The sequence below is a fragment of the Helicoverpa armigera genome, chromosome 26, assembly GCF_030705265.1.
Source record: "Helicoverpa armigera isolate CAAS_96S chromosome 26, ASM3070526v1, whole genome shotgun sequence".
Taxonomy (NCBI): domain Eukaryota; kingdom Metazoa; phylum Arthropoda; class Insecta; order Lepidoptera; family Noctuidae; genus Helicoverpa; species Helicoverpa armigera.
In genome coordinates this window covers 1,429,972-1,447,666 of record NC_087145.1, presented here as the reverse complement: position 1 = coordinate 1,447,666, position 17,695 = coordinate 1,429,972, and the positions used below count along the sequence as shown (strand labels likewise).

Sequence of the window (17,695 nt, the reverse complement as noted above, 5' to 3'; positions counted from 1 at the left end):
TTAATAAGGAATTTAAATGTTACTTTAGGCATAGTTATTCTTGTCTAACTCTGTAAATAACCCGTTTGGCAGTTGGTTAAACAGGCTAATTATATTGTTATAGTTATACTTACGAAAAAATATCGATATCGAAGAACAAAACAAGACAAAAGCTCATCACTAGTTTTAAAGAGATTCTAAGAATAAAAATGCCTTGTATGTCAGCTGATTGGCACTCATTTTATGTCGTAAAGTAAAAGTATACTGTAGTATTGAGTTACTACAATACGACACACGAGATATTTCATACATATTGACGAACTGAGTTTATCTTGCTTGGCAATGCTGTTGCTATGAGTCAATACTGGCAATTTTGACAAACCTGACGCAATTTTATTTTATTTTATTTGGGAAACAAAAATCATACACTGCTTATAATTTCTAAATTACACAATAAACTATTAGTAAATGTACAATCCACTACGTTTCACCATATTACTATTTAGGAAAAGATACAGTTAGGTGAAACAATATAAATTACAATTTATCTATCTTCAGTACCAGGACCCAAGCCTGCCGAGGCTGCGGGATTGTTCGAAAGAGTTACCGCAGCTATGGTTCATATATGGCTTAAGAAGGAACATGATGGGTTTTAGTCAGTAAGAGTTAGATACTCCCTCACGCTGCAACCAAAGCGGGAGGGGCTCATTTTATGAATTCCCTCAAAAAGGCAATTATCTAGATAAAGTGTGTTTTTGTAAGTTGGGTAAAAAATATCGACCCGTTATTTGTTTTTCAATTGCTGAAGGGATCGGGAACAGCAAAAAACAAAAAAAACAAGAAAATGTAGGTAATCAAGTATATTGTTAATTACTTTTGCAGTTATTAACTTTATTATATCCGTAACTAAAACATAAGTATAGCTAGGTATAAGTAATGAGTTTTATGTGTTATTGTCCGATAATAAACATAATTTCATACTAGTCATATTAGCCGTGCGTGACTGATACAGAGTTGAAATACCTATAATAACTCTATGTTTAATAGAGTAAACGATGTTTACAACCTATAAGACCACTATATACCTAGGTGTTGAAAAAAATATCAATCCACAGGGCAGTTAGTCAAAATTGAGTTAAAAAACACAAAAGTCCTTTTGTAGCTACATTACACATAAATAAAATAATTGTGTTATTAAGTATATACATACTTTGACTATTACTCTATCCCCCTTTATTATTTTAGTATGGGCTTTATAAGTTGTAATTTTTATTCCTTTTATATTTTTGTATAAATGTTCACATTAGCCACAAACTGCAAGTTTGTTAAATCATTTTTACATCAAAGCTAGCTCTACACCTTATTACATTATAATTTCCATTATAAACTTTATCACAACTAACTTAAGCTTCCTTCTCCATTCCAGCACCATCTACTGCCACGGGCCACTACTAGACACGGTACAAATGGCGGGCCTGTACAACGACTCTAAGACCTTCGTGGATATGAAGCTCAAGCTGTCTGCCAACATCACCATGGAACACTTTCAGGAGATGATGGCCAGGTAATCACTTGCTTGCTTATGTTCTTTGTGAAGAATGGAATAGAAAGACAGCCATAAAAGTCCTCTCCAATTTATGGACCAGCACGAGCATATTATTATCTGCTCATTATTAGCTCTGCTCAGCTCACCATTTGAACCATTTTGATTTTTCTATCAATAGAACAGATTAAATATTTATTGGACTGTCAAATGAACCGAAAAAATGGTGAGCTATGAATCCTGCGATGAGTAGCAGATATCCTACTAGTACAAGGCTGTTCCCTAGCATAGAGAATAATGGACAAAACTTATTTTTTTAATTTTTAAAATAAAGACCTAGCCTAGGTTTTCTCTTCAGCTTTTTTGACTGTCTCTATAAAGCAATTAGGTATAATGTGTATGGTAATCTTGGCACAAATCTGCTTTTCTGTTCCCAATAGAATTTTGAACTAAGCCCCTATATACTGCGAAATACTTTAATATCTAATTGACTTTTCTCAATGAATCTAGACAAAGAAAGCCTTATTGTACCTATAGGATCTACTGCTCATTTTCCAAACAATAGTTACTTAGAATATTACTAAAACGTATACCTAAACGTTTATTATATAATCTGTATATTTCTTCAGGACAGGTTCACACCCGACCAAGGCTGACATCCAGGAGTTTGTCAATCAGAACTTCGACCCTGAGGGCTCCGAGTTCGAAGACTGGCGGCCTACTGACTGGAAGGATAATCCTGGTAAGAATACATACTAACTATACACATTATACTCCATTTAAAAGGTAAACTCGTTCAGAAAACTGTCTTTGAAAAAATGTTATTTTCGCTTTAAGGACGACATGAATTCCGAGAAAAATATTAATTAGAATTTTAACCTTTTATCAAATACATTCATATTGAAGTACTAAGTGTTTCTAAGATTTGTATATCGAGCCTTCCAGCTACATTCTGTAACAGATATCTTGGTCCACCTGTTTAAACATGAAAAAACCAAAAGTTAACCCAAAATATTAAACATACCTTGCCTACTCACCTACTTAATTAAAACTAAACGCAAATTTCTATATAAATGCATTTTCAAGCTGATCTAGTTTTCAAAAACATTTAAAAATTCATAATGTATGTAAGTGTGACACAGTAAATAAAATTACTGAAATAAAAAGACGGTCATGAATACCCATTTTGATAATACTGACAAAATGTACATTGTGAGCGTTCCAATTAATTGCATAAATTGTTTATTTATGTAATTAGGTCCAGTACCTAGACTGTATACATAAAAGACGTACAAAAATTAAAAATACTTCTTCAATTAATGCAACGAGTCCACTACGAGTACTTAGTCAAATTGTTAATTTTATAAGACTCTGCCTATACAAGATCTTCTAAGCTTAAGACTAAAACGTTTCCTTCGAAGATTCCTGAACACAATTAAGATTATAATAAATATATTTTTTAGTGACCCACTGCTTGGCAGAGGCTCCACAAGTGAATTTATGTTCTTACTTAGTTTTCCTTCCAAAAACTACATCAAACTGTACCCAAAATTAATCATCATCTATAATTTCTAACCTTTCTCCATTCCAGCATTTCTGCAAAACATCAAGGATCCTCTACTCCACCAATGGGCTGCAGAACTGAACAGACTGTGGCTACAGCTCGGCAGGAAGATGAAGCCGCACGTCAAGAACAACCAGGACCTGTACTCTATTATCTACGTGGATAACCCTGTTATTGTGCCTGGTAGGTTTTTAAGTTCTGTACCTACCAGCATTAAAAAGCGGAAGAGTCTGTAAGAACGATAAAGAAATTATAGGAATGACTGTCCTACTGGTTTGATTAGTAAAATATTGCATTGTTAGATATCACATCTGCTTTTTATCCGGATCCCACGGGACGCGGGTGAATCTGCCCTCGGAAGCTGGTAAAGTACATACGGATCAGAGATCAATTTTATTGAATGCCCGAAAGGAGGTTTGAACTGGTAATTTTAACGTGATATCTTAGTGTTTTTTTTGGAGATCCATTAAGCATCGAGTTTTGTGCCTACGGCCAAAGTGTTCAAAAATATATGAAGTTATTAATTAGTAGATGCTTAACAAAGTTTAGATGGAACCTTATATATTTGAATACGTTCTATTCTTTCCCGAAGTAGTTCCTCCAGAACACGGGCAAAACCATTGGAAATCACTAGTCTTTTTTAAAAACCAGTATTTAACTCAACATTTCAATATTCCAGGTGGTCGTTTCCGAGAGTTCTACTACTGGGATTCCTACTGGATCATCAAGGGTCTCCTTCTGTCCGAGATGAGGGCCACAGCTAAAGGCATGGTGTCAAACTTCATGGATATTGTGGAGAGGATCGGCTTCATTCCCAATGGGGGGAGGATATATTATGCTATGAGGTAGGTTGTTTTACTTGTCTTAGTAACTTTACCTTGTAAAAAAAAGGGGTGTAGGCCTTCAGAGGGTTTACACATGTCTTCTTGTCCATCACATGCCTAGCCGTTACCAACTATGTTGGTATAATGAGGGTTTCGTAAAATGGCGTCCACGAGGTGGCAGCACCGAGTCGTCAGGTCCAGATAACTGTCAAAGTGCTTATCTTTACTATGAATAGTGAACGATTTTAGTGTTTTTTTTTATTTTATAATTAAAGCACTGCATTATTGTTTTACTATTGCGGTTGAGTAAATAAAAAAAACTAAATCATATTGTGTTAAAAAATTTTTCAACAAGCTTTTCCTTAGTACCAGTGACTTTTGCATCCTCTCTCTTAACTCAATTTTTAGTTCGGAAACCTTATTCTGACCGTAGTCCATAATAAAATCAATAACACTTCCAATATAACAGAATTTCAATAAACAATAAGTTCGGCACCTACAATTCCATACTATTTGACAGCTGTTTGGACCAGACGCATACGTGGCGCCACCCGGTGGCAGAAAAAATTTCAAAAACCCTCATTGGATGCGAATCAGTCATCATCATCTCCCGAGCCTTTTCCCAACAATGTAGAGTAGGTATCTACCAGTATTTTACATAGATGGACTGCCTATCTGACCTGCTCAACCTAGTTGCCTGGACAACCCAATATCCCTTGATAGGATGGTGGCCAGACTTTCTGGGTTCTGACGACCGTTAATGACTGTCAAGAATGTTGAAATTGCAACTGGGACCCTCTAATTTAACGTGGCTTCCGAAACACGCAGAAACTCATCATGATCACCTATCCACTGACCGACCGCGCCTTGCTTATCATCAACTCGTACGGTGGTTACTTAGCAAGTTCCTCTCAACAAGCACTAAATACTTACATTTTCTTCTGCACATTTTCAGATCACAGCCCCCTCTCCTAATCCCCATGGTGAAGATAATACTAGACGATATGGACGACCTGGAGTACTTGCGTCAACACATACACACCTTAGACAGAGAGTATGACTACTGGATGACTAACCATACTGTCGAGGTGGACCATAATGGGCATAGGTAAGGAGCTTAATTATCAGTTCTAGAAGATTTTTAAGTTGCAATAGAATTTAATATTGTAAGATCATGTATGAAGCAAGTGTACCATTGATTCTATATCATATTGATATTGTGTAAAAGCCTAAGGGTGCATAACGCGGTTACGGTTTAAGCACCATATAACCATAACCAGCCGACAAATCCCCAAAATTGGTGACATGGGTGATTTGTTTAGTTATCGTTAAAAATGGGAGATATAGTTAGTTAACCTACCCTTAGAATATTGTACCCTGTACGTGCAAAGCACGTGCACTACAGCCGCTGTGTGAAGCGTGAAATGGCTGATCAATTTCAGATGGGAAAACTTATTTACAAAGTAAATGGGTTTTACTGTATCCACACTGCTCTGTAGACAATTTTTATTAGTATATAAGCAAGATATGTATCAAACACTAAGATAACGATATATTTATGCTTTACAGATACACGCTAGCGAGATATTACGATCAATCACAAGGACCCAGGCCTGAGAGTTACAAGGAAGACGTCGATGTCGCGAGGTATGTATCACTCAAAGGTTGGCTAGATAACGAAACAAATCATATAAATATATACACACAACAACTAGGTACACTATTGTGTTAGACGAAGTCTGTATTTATAGTCTGTTTGTGTGTTTAAATATGTAAATGAAAAATAAGCTATTGCTTACACACCAAAAAGAGAGTTTTCTAGCAAGTCATAATTAAATTGAATAAAATATTTTCCAGACATTTCGACACAAATGACAAGAAAGAGGAGTTGTATGCTGAGTTGAAGGCAGCTGCTGAGTCAGGATGGGACTTCTCTTCAAGATGGTTCATACTCAATGGCACTAATAAAGGTATGGGAATTACGAGTCTATAATATTCTGGGGACCATTTATTTATTTACTGTGGATCTTGCAACAATTGGCAGGACTACAAAAAATAAAAAGATATGAAGTACATAATATGATGGAATGTGTGTTAATCACTCAAAAACGATATAAATAAAAAATAAACCCTGCTGAATAAAACAAAATACTTCAGTGCAATTAACATTTTACATTTCGATAGGATATTTTTATTATTTTCATTCGAATAATATTCGAAATAGCAGTTAAGAAGGTTCTCCCGTAGACACATGAAAATCCGCGCGGAAAAGCAAGTAGAAAATAAAATGTCGGCTATTTTCAAACGTCAAGTTTTTACAAAATGACATTCTTACCTCAAAAGGGCAGAAATAATAATATTCTAAAATAATTCTATTCAGAATACCCAACACAAACTACAGACCTCTCTATAAATGGATATAGCCAAGTTGGTGGTATGTAATACATGAGTGAACCTGAGTGATTTCATTAGTGTTTAGACTATGATAGTCATAGCATGATTGTTACATATTGTTTCTGAAAACTTGAATATGTTCTGCTACGCATTAAAATAAGCCCATTTACAAAACTCACTTTGGTAAACCATAAAATATTGTCTAGGTACATAATATTTACCATTATAAGTATTCATTCATTGGTCCTAAATATCTAAACTACTAATGTAGTAACCCGAAAAAGAAATGTTACCCATAAGTATGCATAATATAGATCCTAACCACATTATTTACTTGAGCGCAAAGCATGAAGACAAAATACAAAACAGGTACTTAAAGAAAATAACTATGTACTTCAAAGATGGGGTTGCCCTCGAAATATGTCAAGTGGAATAGGGACATAGACAGGGTCGTTTGGCAACTATTGGACCAAATACCAAATGACCGATAAATTTTATGTGTCAAAAGTTATGCCTCATTTTTATTAAGTTCTTCTGTCTTACACTCCAAAACCATTGATCCGATGTAAAGGATAGTCTAGCAAAAGCCTTGGAAATCACATATTTTACCTATATCATACTAATTTCTCCCAATTTCTAGGTAACCTAACAAACCTGAAGACCCGCTCCATTATCCCGGTGGACCTCAACGCCATCATGTGCTGGAACGCACAACTCCTGAGAGACTTCCACCTCAGGCTCGGCAATATCGATAAGGCGGAGTACTATAGGAACGTTCATGCGAGGTTCATGGATGCTATTGAACAGGTTTGTGGCTTTTAGATTATATAATCAAATATTACCTTTATTCCTCAAATCAATAATAAATAAACTTTGTGTTGTGTTATAAACATATTTATAACCTTTGAAAGGCAAATAATTACACGTAGAAAGAGATAAATTTGTATAAAGTAGTCAGGTAGGTTAATTTTTTGTACTCTGATGATATTAAAAAAACGATATTTGCAGAAAATTATATGAAATTAATTGGCTGATTCAACGCTTATGACAGCATTAAACTTAGCAATTCCTAACTGTAGGATAATCTATGCAATACACATGTTGACTTTCAATTTAATTGCTACAACACAGAAACCAGCTTTCTTTTCGTCACTGTCTAATAGAAACCCTACTTGAAACACTGTTTTTAATGGATCAGACTTCCAATTATACCGTTCTTTACTTTGCATTGTTTTGTATCCTATATTATTTACAATAAAGATTATCTATCTATCTAATTATAACCAATATTGTCTAAAACCCCACCAGGTCCTATGGCACGAAGACGTAGGAGTCTGGCTAGACTACAGCCTGGAGTCAGGCAGACGCCGCGACTACTTCTACCCTTCAAACGTGTCGCCTCTCTGGGCAGTCTGCTACGATCAGGCCAGAAAGGACTACTATGTCAACAGAGTTGTTAACTATCTGGATAAAGTTAAAGTGAGTATTTTATAATTTGTTACACATTTAAAACTGTAAATTCGCTTTAGAGTAGATTGTCAGTGGAAAAAAATAGATTTTGATTCGGCACTTCTTTGCTGAAAGCTGTATAAAATGCTTTTAGATAGTACTGCATATACTGAAATACTGTGTGGTTTTCACACCTGCAGAAATATTTAAAACATGTCAATTGTAGACTTTTTTATTCACACAGATATTTACAGAACTACAAATATTTTTGTACAATAACAATGAAAACTATCCTAATAAATTGATAAAACTATAACCTTTAATTCGTCAAAAATGTCTATTGTTGTAAAAAACATAGTTTTCAGGTTCATAAGCACAATAATAAAAAAAAACAACCTTGGGGTGAATTAGAATGTGCGTCACTACTTTAATAACAAACAACAATTTCGCGTCGTAAGACACACGACTCCGTGGCGCAACGGTAGCGCGTCTGACTCCAGATCAGAAGGTTGCGTGTTCAAATCACGTCGGGGTCAAATGTCTCTTTTTGTGTTATTTTAAATTTTATTCTTTATTTTTTTATTATTTTTTACATTTTTTAAGTGATATAATATTGAAAAAAAACATAAGAAATTATTTTTCCCACTTTTTTGCATATGGATGAAATATTTTAGTATATTTTCCGATCATCTTCCAACTACTGAACCGATTTGAAAAATTCCTTCACTATTGAAAAGCTACACTATCCTTAGTGTCATAGGCTATATTTTATCCCGGAACAGGAAAAAAATCCCTCAGGACACTTCTGAAACCGCCCTAACCACCAATTTTTTCGCCCACAGGTGGACATTTTCGACGGCGGCATCCCAACAACTTTCGAACATTCTGGAGAGCAGTGGGACTATCCGAACGCGTGGCCGCCATTACAGTACATAGTAGTAATGGGCCTAGCTAATACTGGCCAGCCAGAGGCTGTGAGACTGGCCAGCGAGATCGCCACGAAGTGGGTGCGTTCGAATTTCGAAGTTTGGAAACAGAAGACTGCTATGCTTGAAAAGGTGAAGATTTTGTTGTTATTTTTTTTTTTACCAAAAACAAAAAACTGATATTTTTCTGTTTTCATTAAAGTTAAATTTTATTATTTTGTAGTATTTTGCTTGAAGATTATATTTTTTAACTAGAGTTAATGTGATTTTTGTCTATAATATATTTTTTATTAGCAATGACGCCGCTATATAGGTATCAATTATTTATGCTATATGTAGGTCAGGTATGGCAAATGTGTGTCATAAATAATTGGCTAGAAATGTGGCTCATATCTCATATTTCAATTTGTGATTGCTGTAGTAGACATTTTCCAGGGTTTTATTTTAGTATGTGATTATTATTTTTTATTATCTTGTTTGATATGATAGTGAAAATGCAAAGTTTTTTTTTATTTGCGTTCTTTATATACTTAGCTGCAATTAAAATTATACCTACAAGTCTTAACAATTAAGTCTATTTTGCAGTACGACGCGACAATTTTCGGCGGTCTCGGCGGAGGCGGCGAGTACGTTGTGCAAACAGGCTTCGGTTGGACCAATGGCGTGATCATGGCCATGCTCAACAAATGGGGAGGTAAGCTATTGTGTGCTTTATCACTGAGGTATAAGGTTTAATATTGCTTGACTGCAAATAGGTCGTTTTCGACTTAATTTTAGTTTTTTTTTGACTTATTGGATGAAATCACATTTCATTATCAAATCAAAGCATTTGACCAAATTAGTAAATGTTTTTTTCCACTTTCTTATAAAATATATTCCAATTCAAATCCATTTGTAAAGTAAGTAACATTCGTTGGTTGCGAATTCCAATTAGACAGTTGATTAATTTTATAACAAAAAACAATATGAACAAATGAAAAACAATAATGTTTAAGTGTTTTCATAACACACGCTTTTACATGTCGATCCACATATAAAAAATCCCCATATTTACAATAACATGACGTCATAATCTTGTGTTGCCGCTTTAATAATGTGTTTTATTTTTGTTCACCATTCACTCATTCACCGTGGAAGTTGGTGGTATAGGTACGTCGTTCATTCAATTTTGTGTTGTGTTTGTTTGTATATGTATGTAGTGTTGGGTATAGAGTAGTTCAACATTTTTATGCCATTATATAGTTCATTTTATTATACTGAAGAACAAAAATATCTAAAAAAAAAACCTTTGTGGCATACTAATGTTTTGTATTTCATTCTTTTATGGTCAAACATGCTCAATAGATAAATAGTATATAATTTATTTATTTTGCATGATATATCTTTTATGTTTCTCTTTTTCTTATAAATGATATACTTATACTTTTTTCTTATTTTTTTGTTGAAGTATTCTTATCTTTGTTATTTCGAACGTTGTCTTTTACAGTGCGTTGAATCTTTAGCTTTTTATAAAAATCGTGGTACAATAATTCATTGTATTTAGAGATAGTGAGAACAATTTAAAATATTGTTATAGCCATCTTCTTCTGCTTATTTGCTTATTCATTATTAGAACTTTTCGGTGGCTGGTCTGACATTTTGATCTACTTCTAAAAATATGTAATCAATGGGGTATATTGAATTAATAGTTGATTGAAACAAATGTTTAAGTCTTAAAGAAGTCGCAGTACATATAAAAAAAAAAATGATTAACTATTAAAATGAACTTTACTAAAATTAATGGTTGAAATTCGTTTCAATTCACCCTCTGTATCAATAGACCCCGTTCTATGTTGATATTATGCACTTCTTAAATATTGTTTTACTTAATATATTAATATATTTTGTTTTTCTACGCTGCATAAGTTGGTGGGCGAATCTAGACTAATCACATGGGTTTTGATATTTCTGTTTTTTTCGAAATAATTTGGTATTTATTGGTGTATTTGAGTTTTATTGTAAAAAATATATGTATACCTATTTAATCAGAAGTCACTGCTTTTTAAGCACGTAGAATTTGAGATAGTTTTTGTAGTAGATATGTTAATTTATTTTCATATGGTGGCAGGGCCCAGTTTTAATTTTTGGTTTTGGCAACACATTAGTATATAATCTAATTTTAATTTATTTAAATATTCGTATCGATATTCTCATTTTTAATAGCGTGTATTTTATTATAGGAATTGTAGTGAAACATAACATTTTGTTTACAACAGTATTAAAATAATTTCCTGAATTTATTAAGTCATCCAAATAGAAACAAAAATATTCAAAATAAGAACGACATCCAAAAAGTCGAAGCTGCAAAACCCTTGTCTAAGCTAGATGAGCCCACTGGTGCGCTTGCGCTCACCCGTCGGCTATTTGACAGATACGCTTACTTCAGCGGACGCGTTCGGGACGGGCGTGACGGCTGACTCGGGCGCCGTGTATGGAGCGCATGTCGGCGCTAGCGGCGTGGCCACGGCTATTCTAGTAGTGCTCGCATCTTTGGCTGCGGGAACCCTTGGGTGAGGTGAGTGTCGAAACTTTTTGTCTTTGTTATTAGTCCAGTAGTTTTTGCCACAAAATATCTATTAGAAAGGACAATGCCGGATTTTGTATGGACCCTGTCCCCACCCACCAACAGACTTGAAACTAGTGTCATCGGAAGCGCATCCTTCGATAGATCATGATTATCAAAACGATTTACTCCAAATGTATGGGGTTTTGGAAATACACGACATTTTAATATCCTTAATAATCAATAAACGTCAAGTTTGTTAACCAATTACTCGGAGTTGCGTTTACCTATTTTGATTATTTTTGTTTTAATGCAAAGAAGGTGTCTCAACGTTAGTCCGATATAATTTTCATCGGGATCTTTTTAGCAACTTTTGAGTTATCACCGGTTAGAATGATAATTGGTATAATGATTTTGTATGGACCTTTACTGACTCCAACAGAGTTGAACCTAGTGTCATCAGAAGCGCCTTATCCGATAGATATTTTTTCACTGTGACGACATACTCTAAATGTTTGGGGTTTAATGAATTATTTTTAATTTTTAATATGAACGTTTACTAGTCATTGGATACATGAAGTGGGCTGCCGTTGTAAGACGACTAAAAAGTCACGGTGTATACCTACTAACCTAACCTAACGTTACGTTAATTGTGGATACTAAAATGTCGAATATTTCCAAAACCCCATACATTTGGCGTAAATCGTTATGATAGTCATGATCTATCAAAGGAGGCGTCTAGTGAGGAGGGATCTAGTTTCAAGTCTGTTGGTGGTGGTGAAGGTGTCCTCACGACATCCTACATTGCCTCTTCAAACCGATTATTTTAACCGATGATAACTAAAAAACTGCTTAAAAGATCTTGATGAAAATTACATTTGACTAACTTTGAGATAGATTCTTTAAAATAAAAATAAAAACATCAAAATCGGTCCACCAAACTCTGAGTAATTGGTTAACAAACTTGAAGTTAATTGATTATTAAGGATACTAAATTGTCTTATAGTTCCTAAACCCCATACTTTTGGAATGTGTCTCCATAATAAGAAATGATCTATTAAATGAGGCGCATCCAATGACACTACTTTCAAGTCTGTTGGTGGGTGGGGACGTTTTTAGGCATTGTCCTTTGTGTTATTAAAAATACTTAAAACTCAAGAATGGCTGAACCGTTTAAGCTGAAAATTAGAGGGGAGGTCACTTAGACCCGGTAGAAAGACATTCGATTTTTGTAACTATCCGGCTACGGGAAATAGTAATCTCGAGAGCAGCAGGAAAGTCGTATTGGTTACACTATTTATATATCAAGGACGGCTCAACCGATTTTCCTGAAAACTGAGGCTTAGAACTAAGAGTCGGACATGGGACTTTTGCCACCATTCTAGACTCGCTCTCGGTCGCTATCTTTCGAGACTAGACTTCATCCAAAGTGGTCAAGCCTATACAAGAGTGACGGAAAGACAATATACCTAGGAAAAAGTTTTTAATTGTTTTTAATACTGTTTTTCTTTTGTTTCAGATATCAAACTTTACATAGACTTATACTTACTGCCGCTTACTTCTGTAACCCAGTTCTACATGAGGCCCGCCTAAAGTAAGACCATTCCATTATTTTTTCTTAATTTAATTATTAGATTGTAGAAGATAATATAAAGGATTTAAGTACAAAATGTGTATATAAATGGAGGTATATAAAATATGTCTATTTTGAAAAGAGTGACTCCTGATGACGTACTATCTTATTTGTTTTTAATTCAATTTATTTCAGTAATCGGACAACATAGAATCTTAATATGATATTTAAAATTTATTTATTTATATATTTCGATTCCAAATTAAAAATGTGATAGATATTGTACTAGCTATCATCACAATAATAGATTTAATTATGTTTTCTGTATATAATTTATTTAAAAAATGTGATATTATACTATTGTTATTTGCCAGTATTTATAACGTTACGTTCGTTTAGCTTAGCAATGCTGTTTGTAAATATTTGTTCAGTAGGTAATACACCTAAGTCTATAAATAGTAGTGACTAGTGATATTAGTTTATAAGCTCTAGCATTATACATATGCAGCGGTTTATACATATAGCGATGATTTCCAACAAATAAAACTTTAAACAATATATTTTTACCCTATGGTATCTTTTTGCAAGCACCAGGTAAATAAAACTTAGAACATAAGTAACTAATATATCGATATTTGAGACTCCAAAATACTCTTATTTCATAATTATGTTTAAAAAAATCTGGTCATACAAACAGATTTCTGAACAAAAAAATAATGGTCGGGATTTATCTTACCCTTTGCATTGATTAAGATTTTAATTATCAACATGCTTTCGTCAATATTGATTATTTCTTTACATTAATTTTTGTACATATCTACACGTTTCTAATATTTACATAATATTTACATTAATTTTAAAAATTAAAAATAAACTTATATATACAACTTAAAACTAATACATAGCATCAAAAAATTGCTCCTCATCGCTGTCACCGGGTAATGTACCCAGAAGGCTGGCAGCATTGCCACGTTGGATGGCAATGCTCAACCTCTGTGCGAAATAAAAGCCAGCCCTTGGGTCACGAGAAGTGTCAACAAGGCGCTTAGAAATTTCCTTTGCAAGCGCGTGAGCACTCGGACCCCACGGCCCGAGTTTCAACCCAAACGGCTCAAACATGTAATTCCCGATAAGGCTACTATATTTGCGCCGTTTGAGGTCCTCTGCTTGTGAAGCGGCGGAGCCGACACAACACGCAGTTCTAGGAAGATGGGATGGCGCAAGAGTGTCGACGCAGGTCGCGTCCCACACTAAAGTCCTACCCATCTTCCACGGAAATAGCGACATGCCGTCTGGTCTCTTGCCATCGTCGCGTGCCAAACCATTTGGTTCAAGTACGGCTGGCACGCCGACGGCAACAAGAGCCCGACGGATCACGTCGTTGATATTCGCATGTCGTGGTATGCGGCCCGCACTCCGACTGCACGACAGGCCGTGGTGACCGAGGCTGTTGACAGCTTCCCCGCAGTGGCAGCGGTGAGGAGTGCAGCACGAAGCACCCAGACGCAGGCAGACAGCGAGTCTGAAAGTGGTGTCGTCAAACATGGTGCCTATGTTTGCCGACGGAAATGCGTGAAGCCAAAGACCTGACTCCCATTCACCCACAGCCAGTAGGCGTGCTCGCTCCGCAGAAGTAATTGACGTATCAATGAGATTTTTCCGTATTACTCTGCAGAGCGGCTCATCCCACTGTCTCTGGGAGGATGGGTTGGCGGGTAGATCGGTATTCGGGCATGTGACTTTCCAGGCATTAATAGCCTCCGCCAGGCATGGCACCTCAAAATTGATCAGTGTAATAGGTAGGATTTTCCTGATCAATTTGTCAGTGCCATGGACGGAGGAAATAAATGCCGGTAAACTAATACTGGAAATTTTGCGGACGCCAAGCCCTCCCATACGGATGGGAAGTGTAGCTTGAGACCAAGCTTTGTCGTCCAAGGCCACATTTAAAATTTGACACCCTTTGCATTTAAATTAGATTCAGGTAAATCACTATTGCCAAATTGCTATTAAAAAACACAACTAAATTCAATATACATTTTTATTGTCATAATTCTGAAACTTCCTACAAACAATACCACACTTCCCGTTTTTTTATACGTCCGTAATAAAATCCAGAAACTGCCAGCCTAACAGGACGTTCACTACAGGAACAATTTTACCTATTTAGTCTGTAATAAAACCTCGTTCTATTGTGTTACTTCTTACATCCTTATATCGCGTGACATGGTTCATCTATGACTAGATAATAATAGGTTATGGTAGACGCCTTCCACATTATTATAAAACGTAGTCCTAAAAAAAGTATAGGCTTTAGTTAGTAGTAGGTATAAACCATAACACATAATAAAGAAAGACGACAGGAAAGTTAAATCATCATTCCCTTATCTTGACCGAAGTTTTTATTCTAAAAACCTAGTGCTAAACCCGGTACCTTTTTAATACCACGATCTATAGTAGGGTGGATTATTATTTTATATCATTTATTATTCCTATCTTCTTTCATTCTTAAAGTCTTCTACTATAACATTGCTTTTTGTTTAAACGTTATGTTTCTTGGAAGTCAAAACGGATGTTAATGCAGTTTTCAGCAACAGACAGAGTGATTAAATAAGCATTACACAATCGCGTACACCCCATATAAATCTAACTAGCGACCCTGTACCCGCAGTAGGTACTACAATAATCTTACATAGGTAGATGTGTAGCTAAAAGTATGATTGTTAAACAGACTACATAATTTATATTAAGGGTACCTCTAAAATTCCAAATTCGACTTATAACTGACAAAAATGTTTTGATATGCACACATAGAGCTGAAAATTCCTACACTACATTTTTTCTGCACGTACCTTAATCCTAGTACAATCACACACATCGTTCACCGTCCACAGTTACATTGACAAAGACCTTGTACTATACTAAGGACGGACAGACAAGATTTACTGCAGGACGTTATTAGATGCGCTCACGTTTTCTAACACGTTATAGTACGGAAGGGATTTTTACTGCAATTGTACTTACGTTACATTGAACAGAATTGAACTAGATGGTACGTTTGAATTTTAAAGAATAAAGTATTCAAACTAGAAATGTATGTTTTTAAAAAAGAAAACTTTAAAAATAAAAATCTACATTCAAAATTCGAAAGTTATCATTTTCACTTATAATACCACAAGAGCTTCAAAATTATCGGGTATTTTCCGATAGGGAAATGCCAGATAATTTTGAAGCTCGTGTGGTATTCGGGGGATTATTTTTCCGTCCCAAATGTCGGCCACAACCTGTCAGTTTGACGTAGCAACGACCAGAGAAAATATTCAAAAAAAATTATCAGTATAATACCATGTAGGTTGTACCACGTGACGTCGAATGGTGCAATTCTATTGGTCGATATTTGGGTCGGAAAAATAATCAGTTCAATACAACCATGATTCTTAGAAAAGGTGAATTATCGAGTCATGAATGTTTAGAAAGGACTACATTTTAAATATTTTCCACTGCCTAAATATTCCGGAGTTAATGAGAAATAGGAGAGCATTGGCATCGCACCTAGAACTGTACCTACTCAGCTCACTTACATATATTATGAGATACTCGTGTATTTATTTACCTTTATTTAAAGTTATCATACCATCATCTTAGCAACTCTACCTACTATTAACTAATTACGTATAATATCCTTCAATTGTCTAAGTGACAAGTAATTCTCAGTAATTCTCTCGTCCCCTCATTATGTACCTGTCTTGTCATCCTTATGCCTTTAAAATCGTGGTAGGTTCTATTAAGATAAACTAGCTGTTTTCCGCGGTTTGCTCTCGTAACGAGAGAACTTCCTTATGTAGCTAGAAAAATATATCCCTGGGTTACTCAGGGATAATAAAGCATTCAACAGGTGCATTTTGATATTCGTGGTTTCACCTCCATCCCGATCATTTCTTTCCGTGCCCGGATAAAATAAGACCTGTGTCATCCGGATACAAAAATCAAACCTTCCGTTTATAATATTAGATTGCTAGGATGATTCAACTTCCTAGAAGTGAAAGTGTGTCTTCAAATGAGTAGTCTTGACAGTAATAATTGAATCGTAATGTTCTAAGAATATACATAACATGTTCCAATACTCCAATACCTGATCGTTAAGAACAAGCATTATTCGAACAATCTTTGCTTCTTTAAAAGCATTTTTTTTTCAATTATCTTATCATCTGTCTAACTTTCTCCTACATCAAAATTTTAGGTGTAATAGGTAGTTATATGTACCCAGCTGTCATTGAATATCCTTTTCAGTCGTTACGGGTAGTCAGAAGCCAGTAAGTCTGACACCAGTCTAACCAAGGGGTTCCCCAAGTAACTGGATTGAGGAGGTCAGATAGGGTAGTCGCTCCTTGTAAAGCACTGGTACTCATCTACATCCGCTTAGACTGGAAACCGACCCCAAGATAGTTGGGAAAAAGGCTCGGAAGATGAGGAAGTTATACGTAAATCTTCAATTAATCATTTTGTACCTACTTTACCTACTTTTTTCTTTATCTTATTAAAATAGACACTCCTTTTTTCAAAATCCTTATTAACCTGCCAGTTGCATTTGGTAACCTCATTGTCCTCGATTGGAGTTAAAACTTGTAATTAACAGAAATAATTGTTATAGTTACAGAGAACGCTCACTTACCTTGACTTTAATTGTTAAAGGTTACTCGTATTTGTTTTGTTACGCCATCGCCAGTTAAATAATACGTTCACATTACACTCCTGATTCTGTTGTTGAACTTCTATGTAGATAGTTACTTTAAGGAAATATTTGTTCGCGAAGATAATCCTATATCGGTGTTGCTGATTAACGATGCTATTGTTTGTAGAGGAGCATTTTGAAGCGTCTGGGCTATGACAAAAGTAATAGT

The 17,695-nt window shown here is 35.2% G+C and overlaps 1 protein-coding gene and 1 non-coding gene across 9 annotated transcripts in view; both read left to right on the top strand.

Moving 5' to 3' along the window:
• LOC110379944 (trehalase) overlaps positions 1-17,695 on the top strand; it is a 68,639-nt gene that overhangs the window by 42,017 nt on the left and 8,927 nt on the right. For 4 of the 8 annotated variants that reach the window (XM_064041681.1, XM_064041680.1, XM_064041682.1 and 1 more), the window contains exons 3-14: positions 1,406-1,543; positions 2,152-2,264; positions 3,114-3,269; positions 3,766-3,931; positions 4,866-5,018; positions 5,480-5,557; positions 5,768-5,880; positions 6,945-7,111; positions 7,613-7,783; positions 8,596-8,811; positions 9,265-9,373; positions 11,090-11,228. In XM_064041681.1, coding sequence (XP_063897751.1) covers positions 1,406-1,543; positions 2,152-2,264; positions 3,114-3,269; positions 3,766-3,931; positions 4,866-5,018; positions 5,480-5,557; positions 5,768-5,880; positions 6,945-7,111; positions 7,613-7,783; positions 8,596-8,811; positions 9,265-9,373; positions 11,090-11,228 — 1,719 coding nt within the window. Of the gene's footprint in view, positions 1-1,405; positions 1,544-2,151; positions 2,265-3,113; positions 3,270-3,765; positions 3,932-4,865; positions 5,019-5,479; positions 5,558-5,767; positions 5,881-6,944; positions 7,112-7,612; positions 7,784-8,595; positions 8,812-9,264; positions 9,374-9,816; positions 9,829-11,089; positions 11,234-12,740; positions 15,888-17,695 lie in introns of those variants that run through there. The other 4 variants (XM_064041684.1, XM_064041687.1, XM_064041686.1 and 1 more) reach the window with 4 other exon arrangements.
• Trnaw-cca (transfer RNA tryptophan (anticodon CCA)) lies at positions 8,218-8,289 on the top strand. Its single transcript has one exon. It is a non-coding gene; the product is annotated as a tRNA-Trp (tRNA).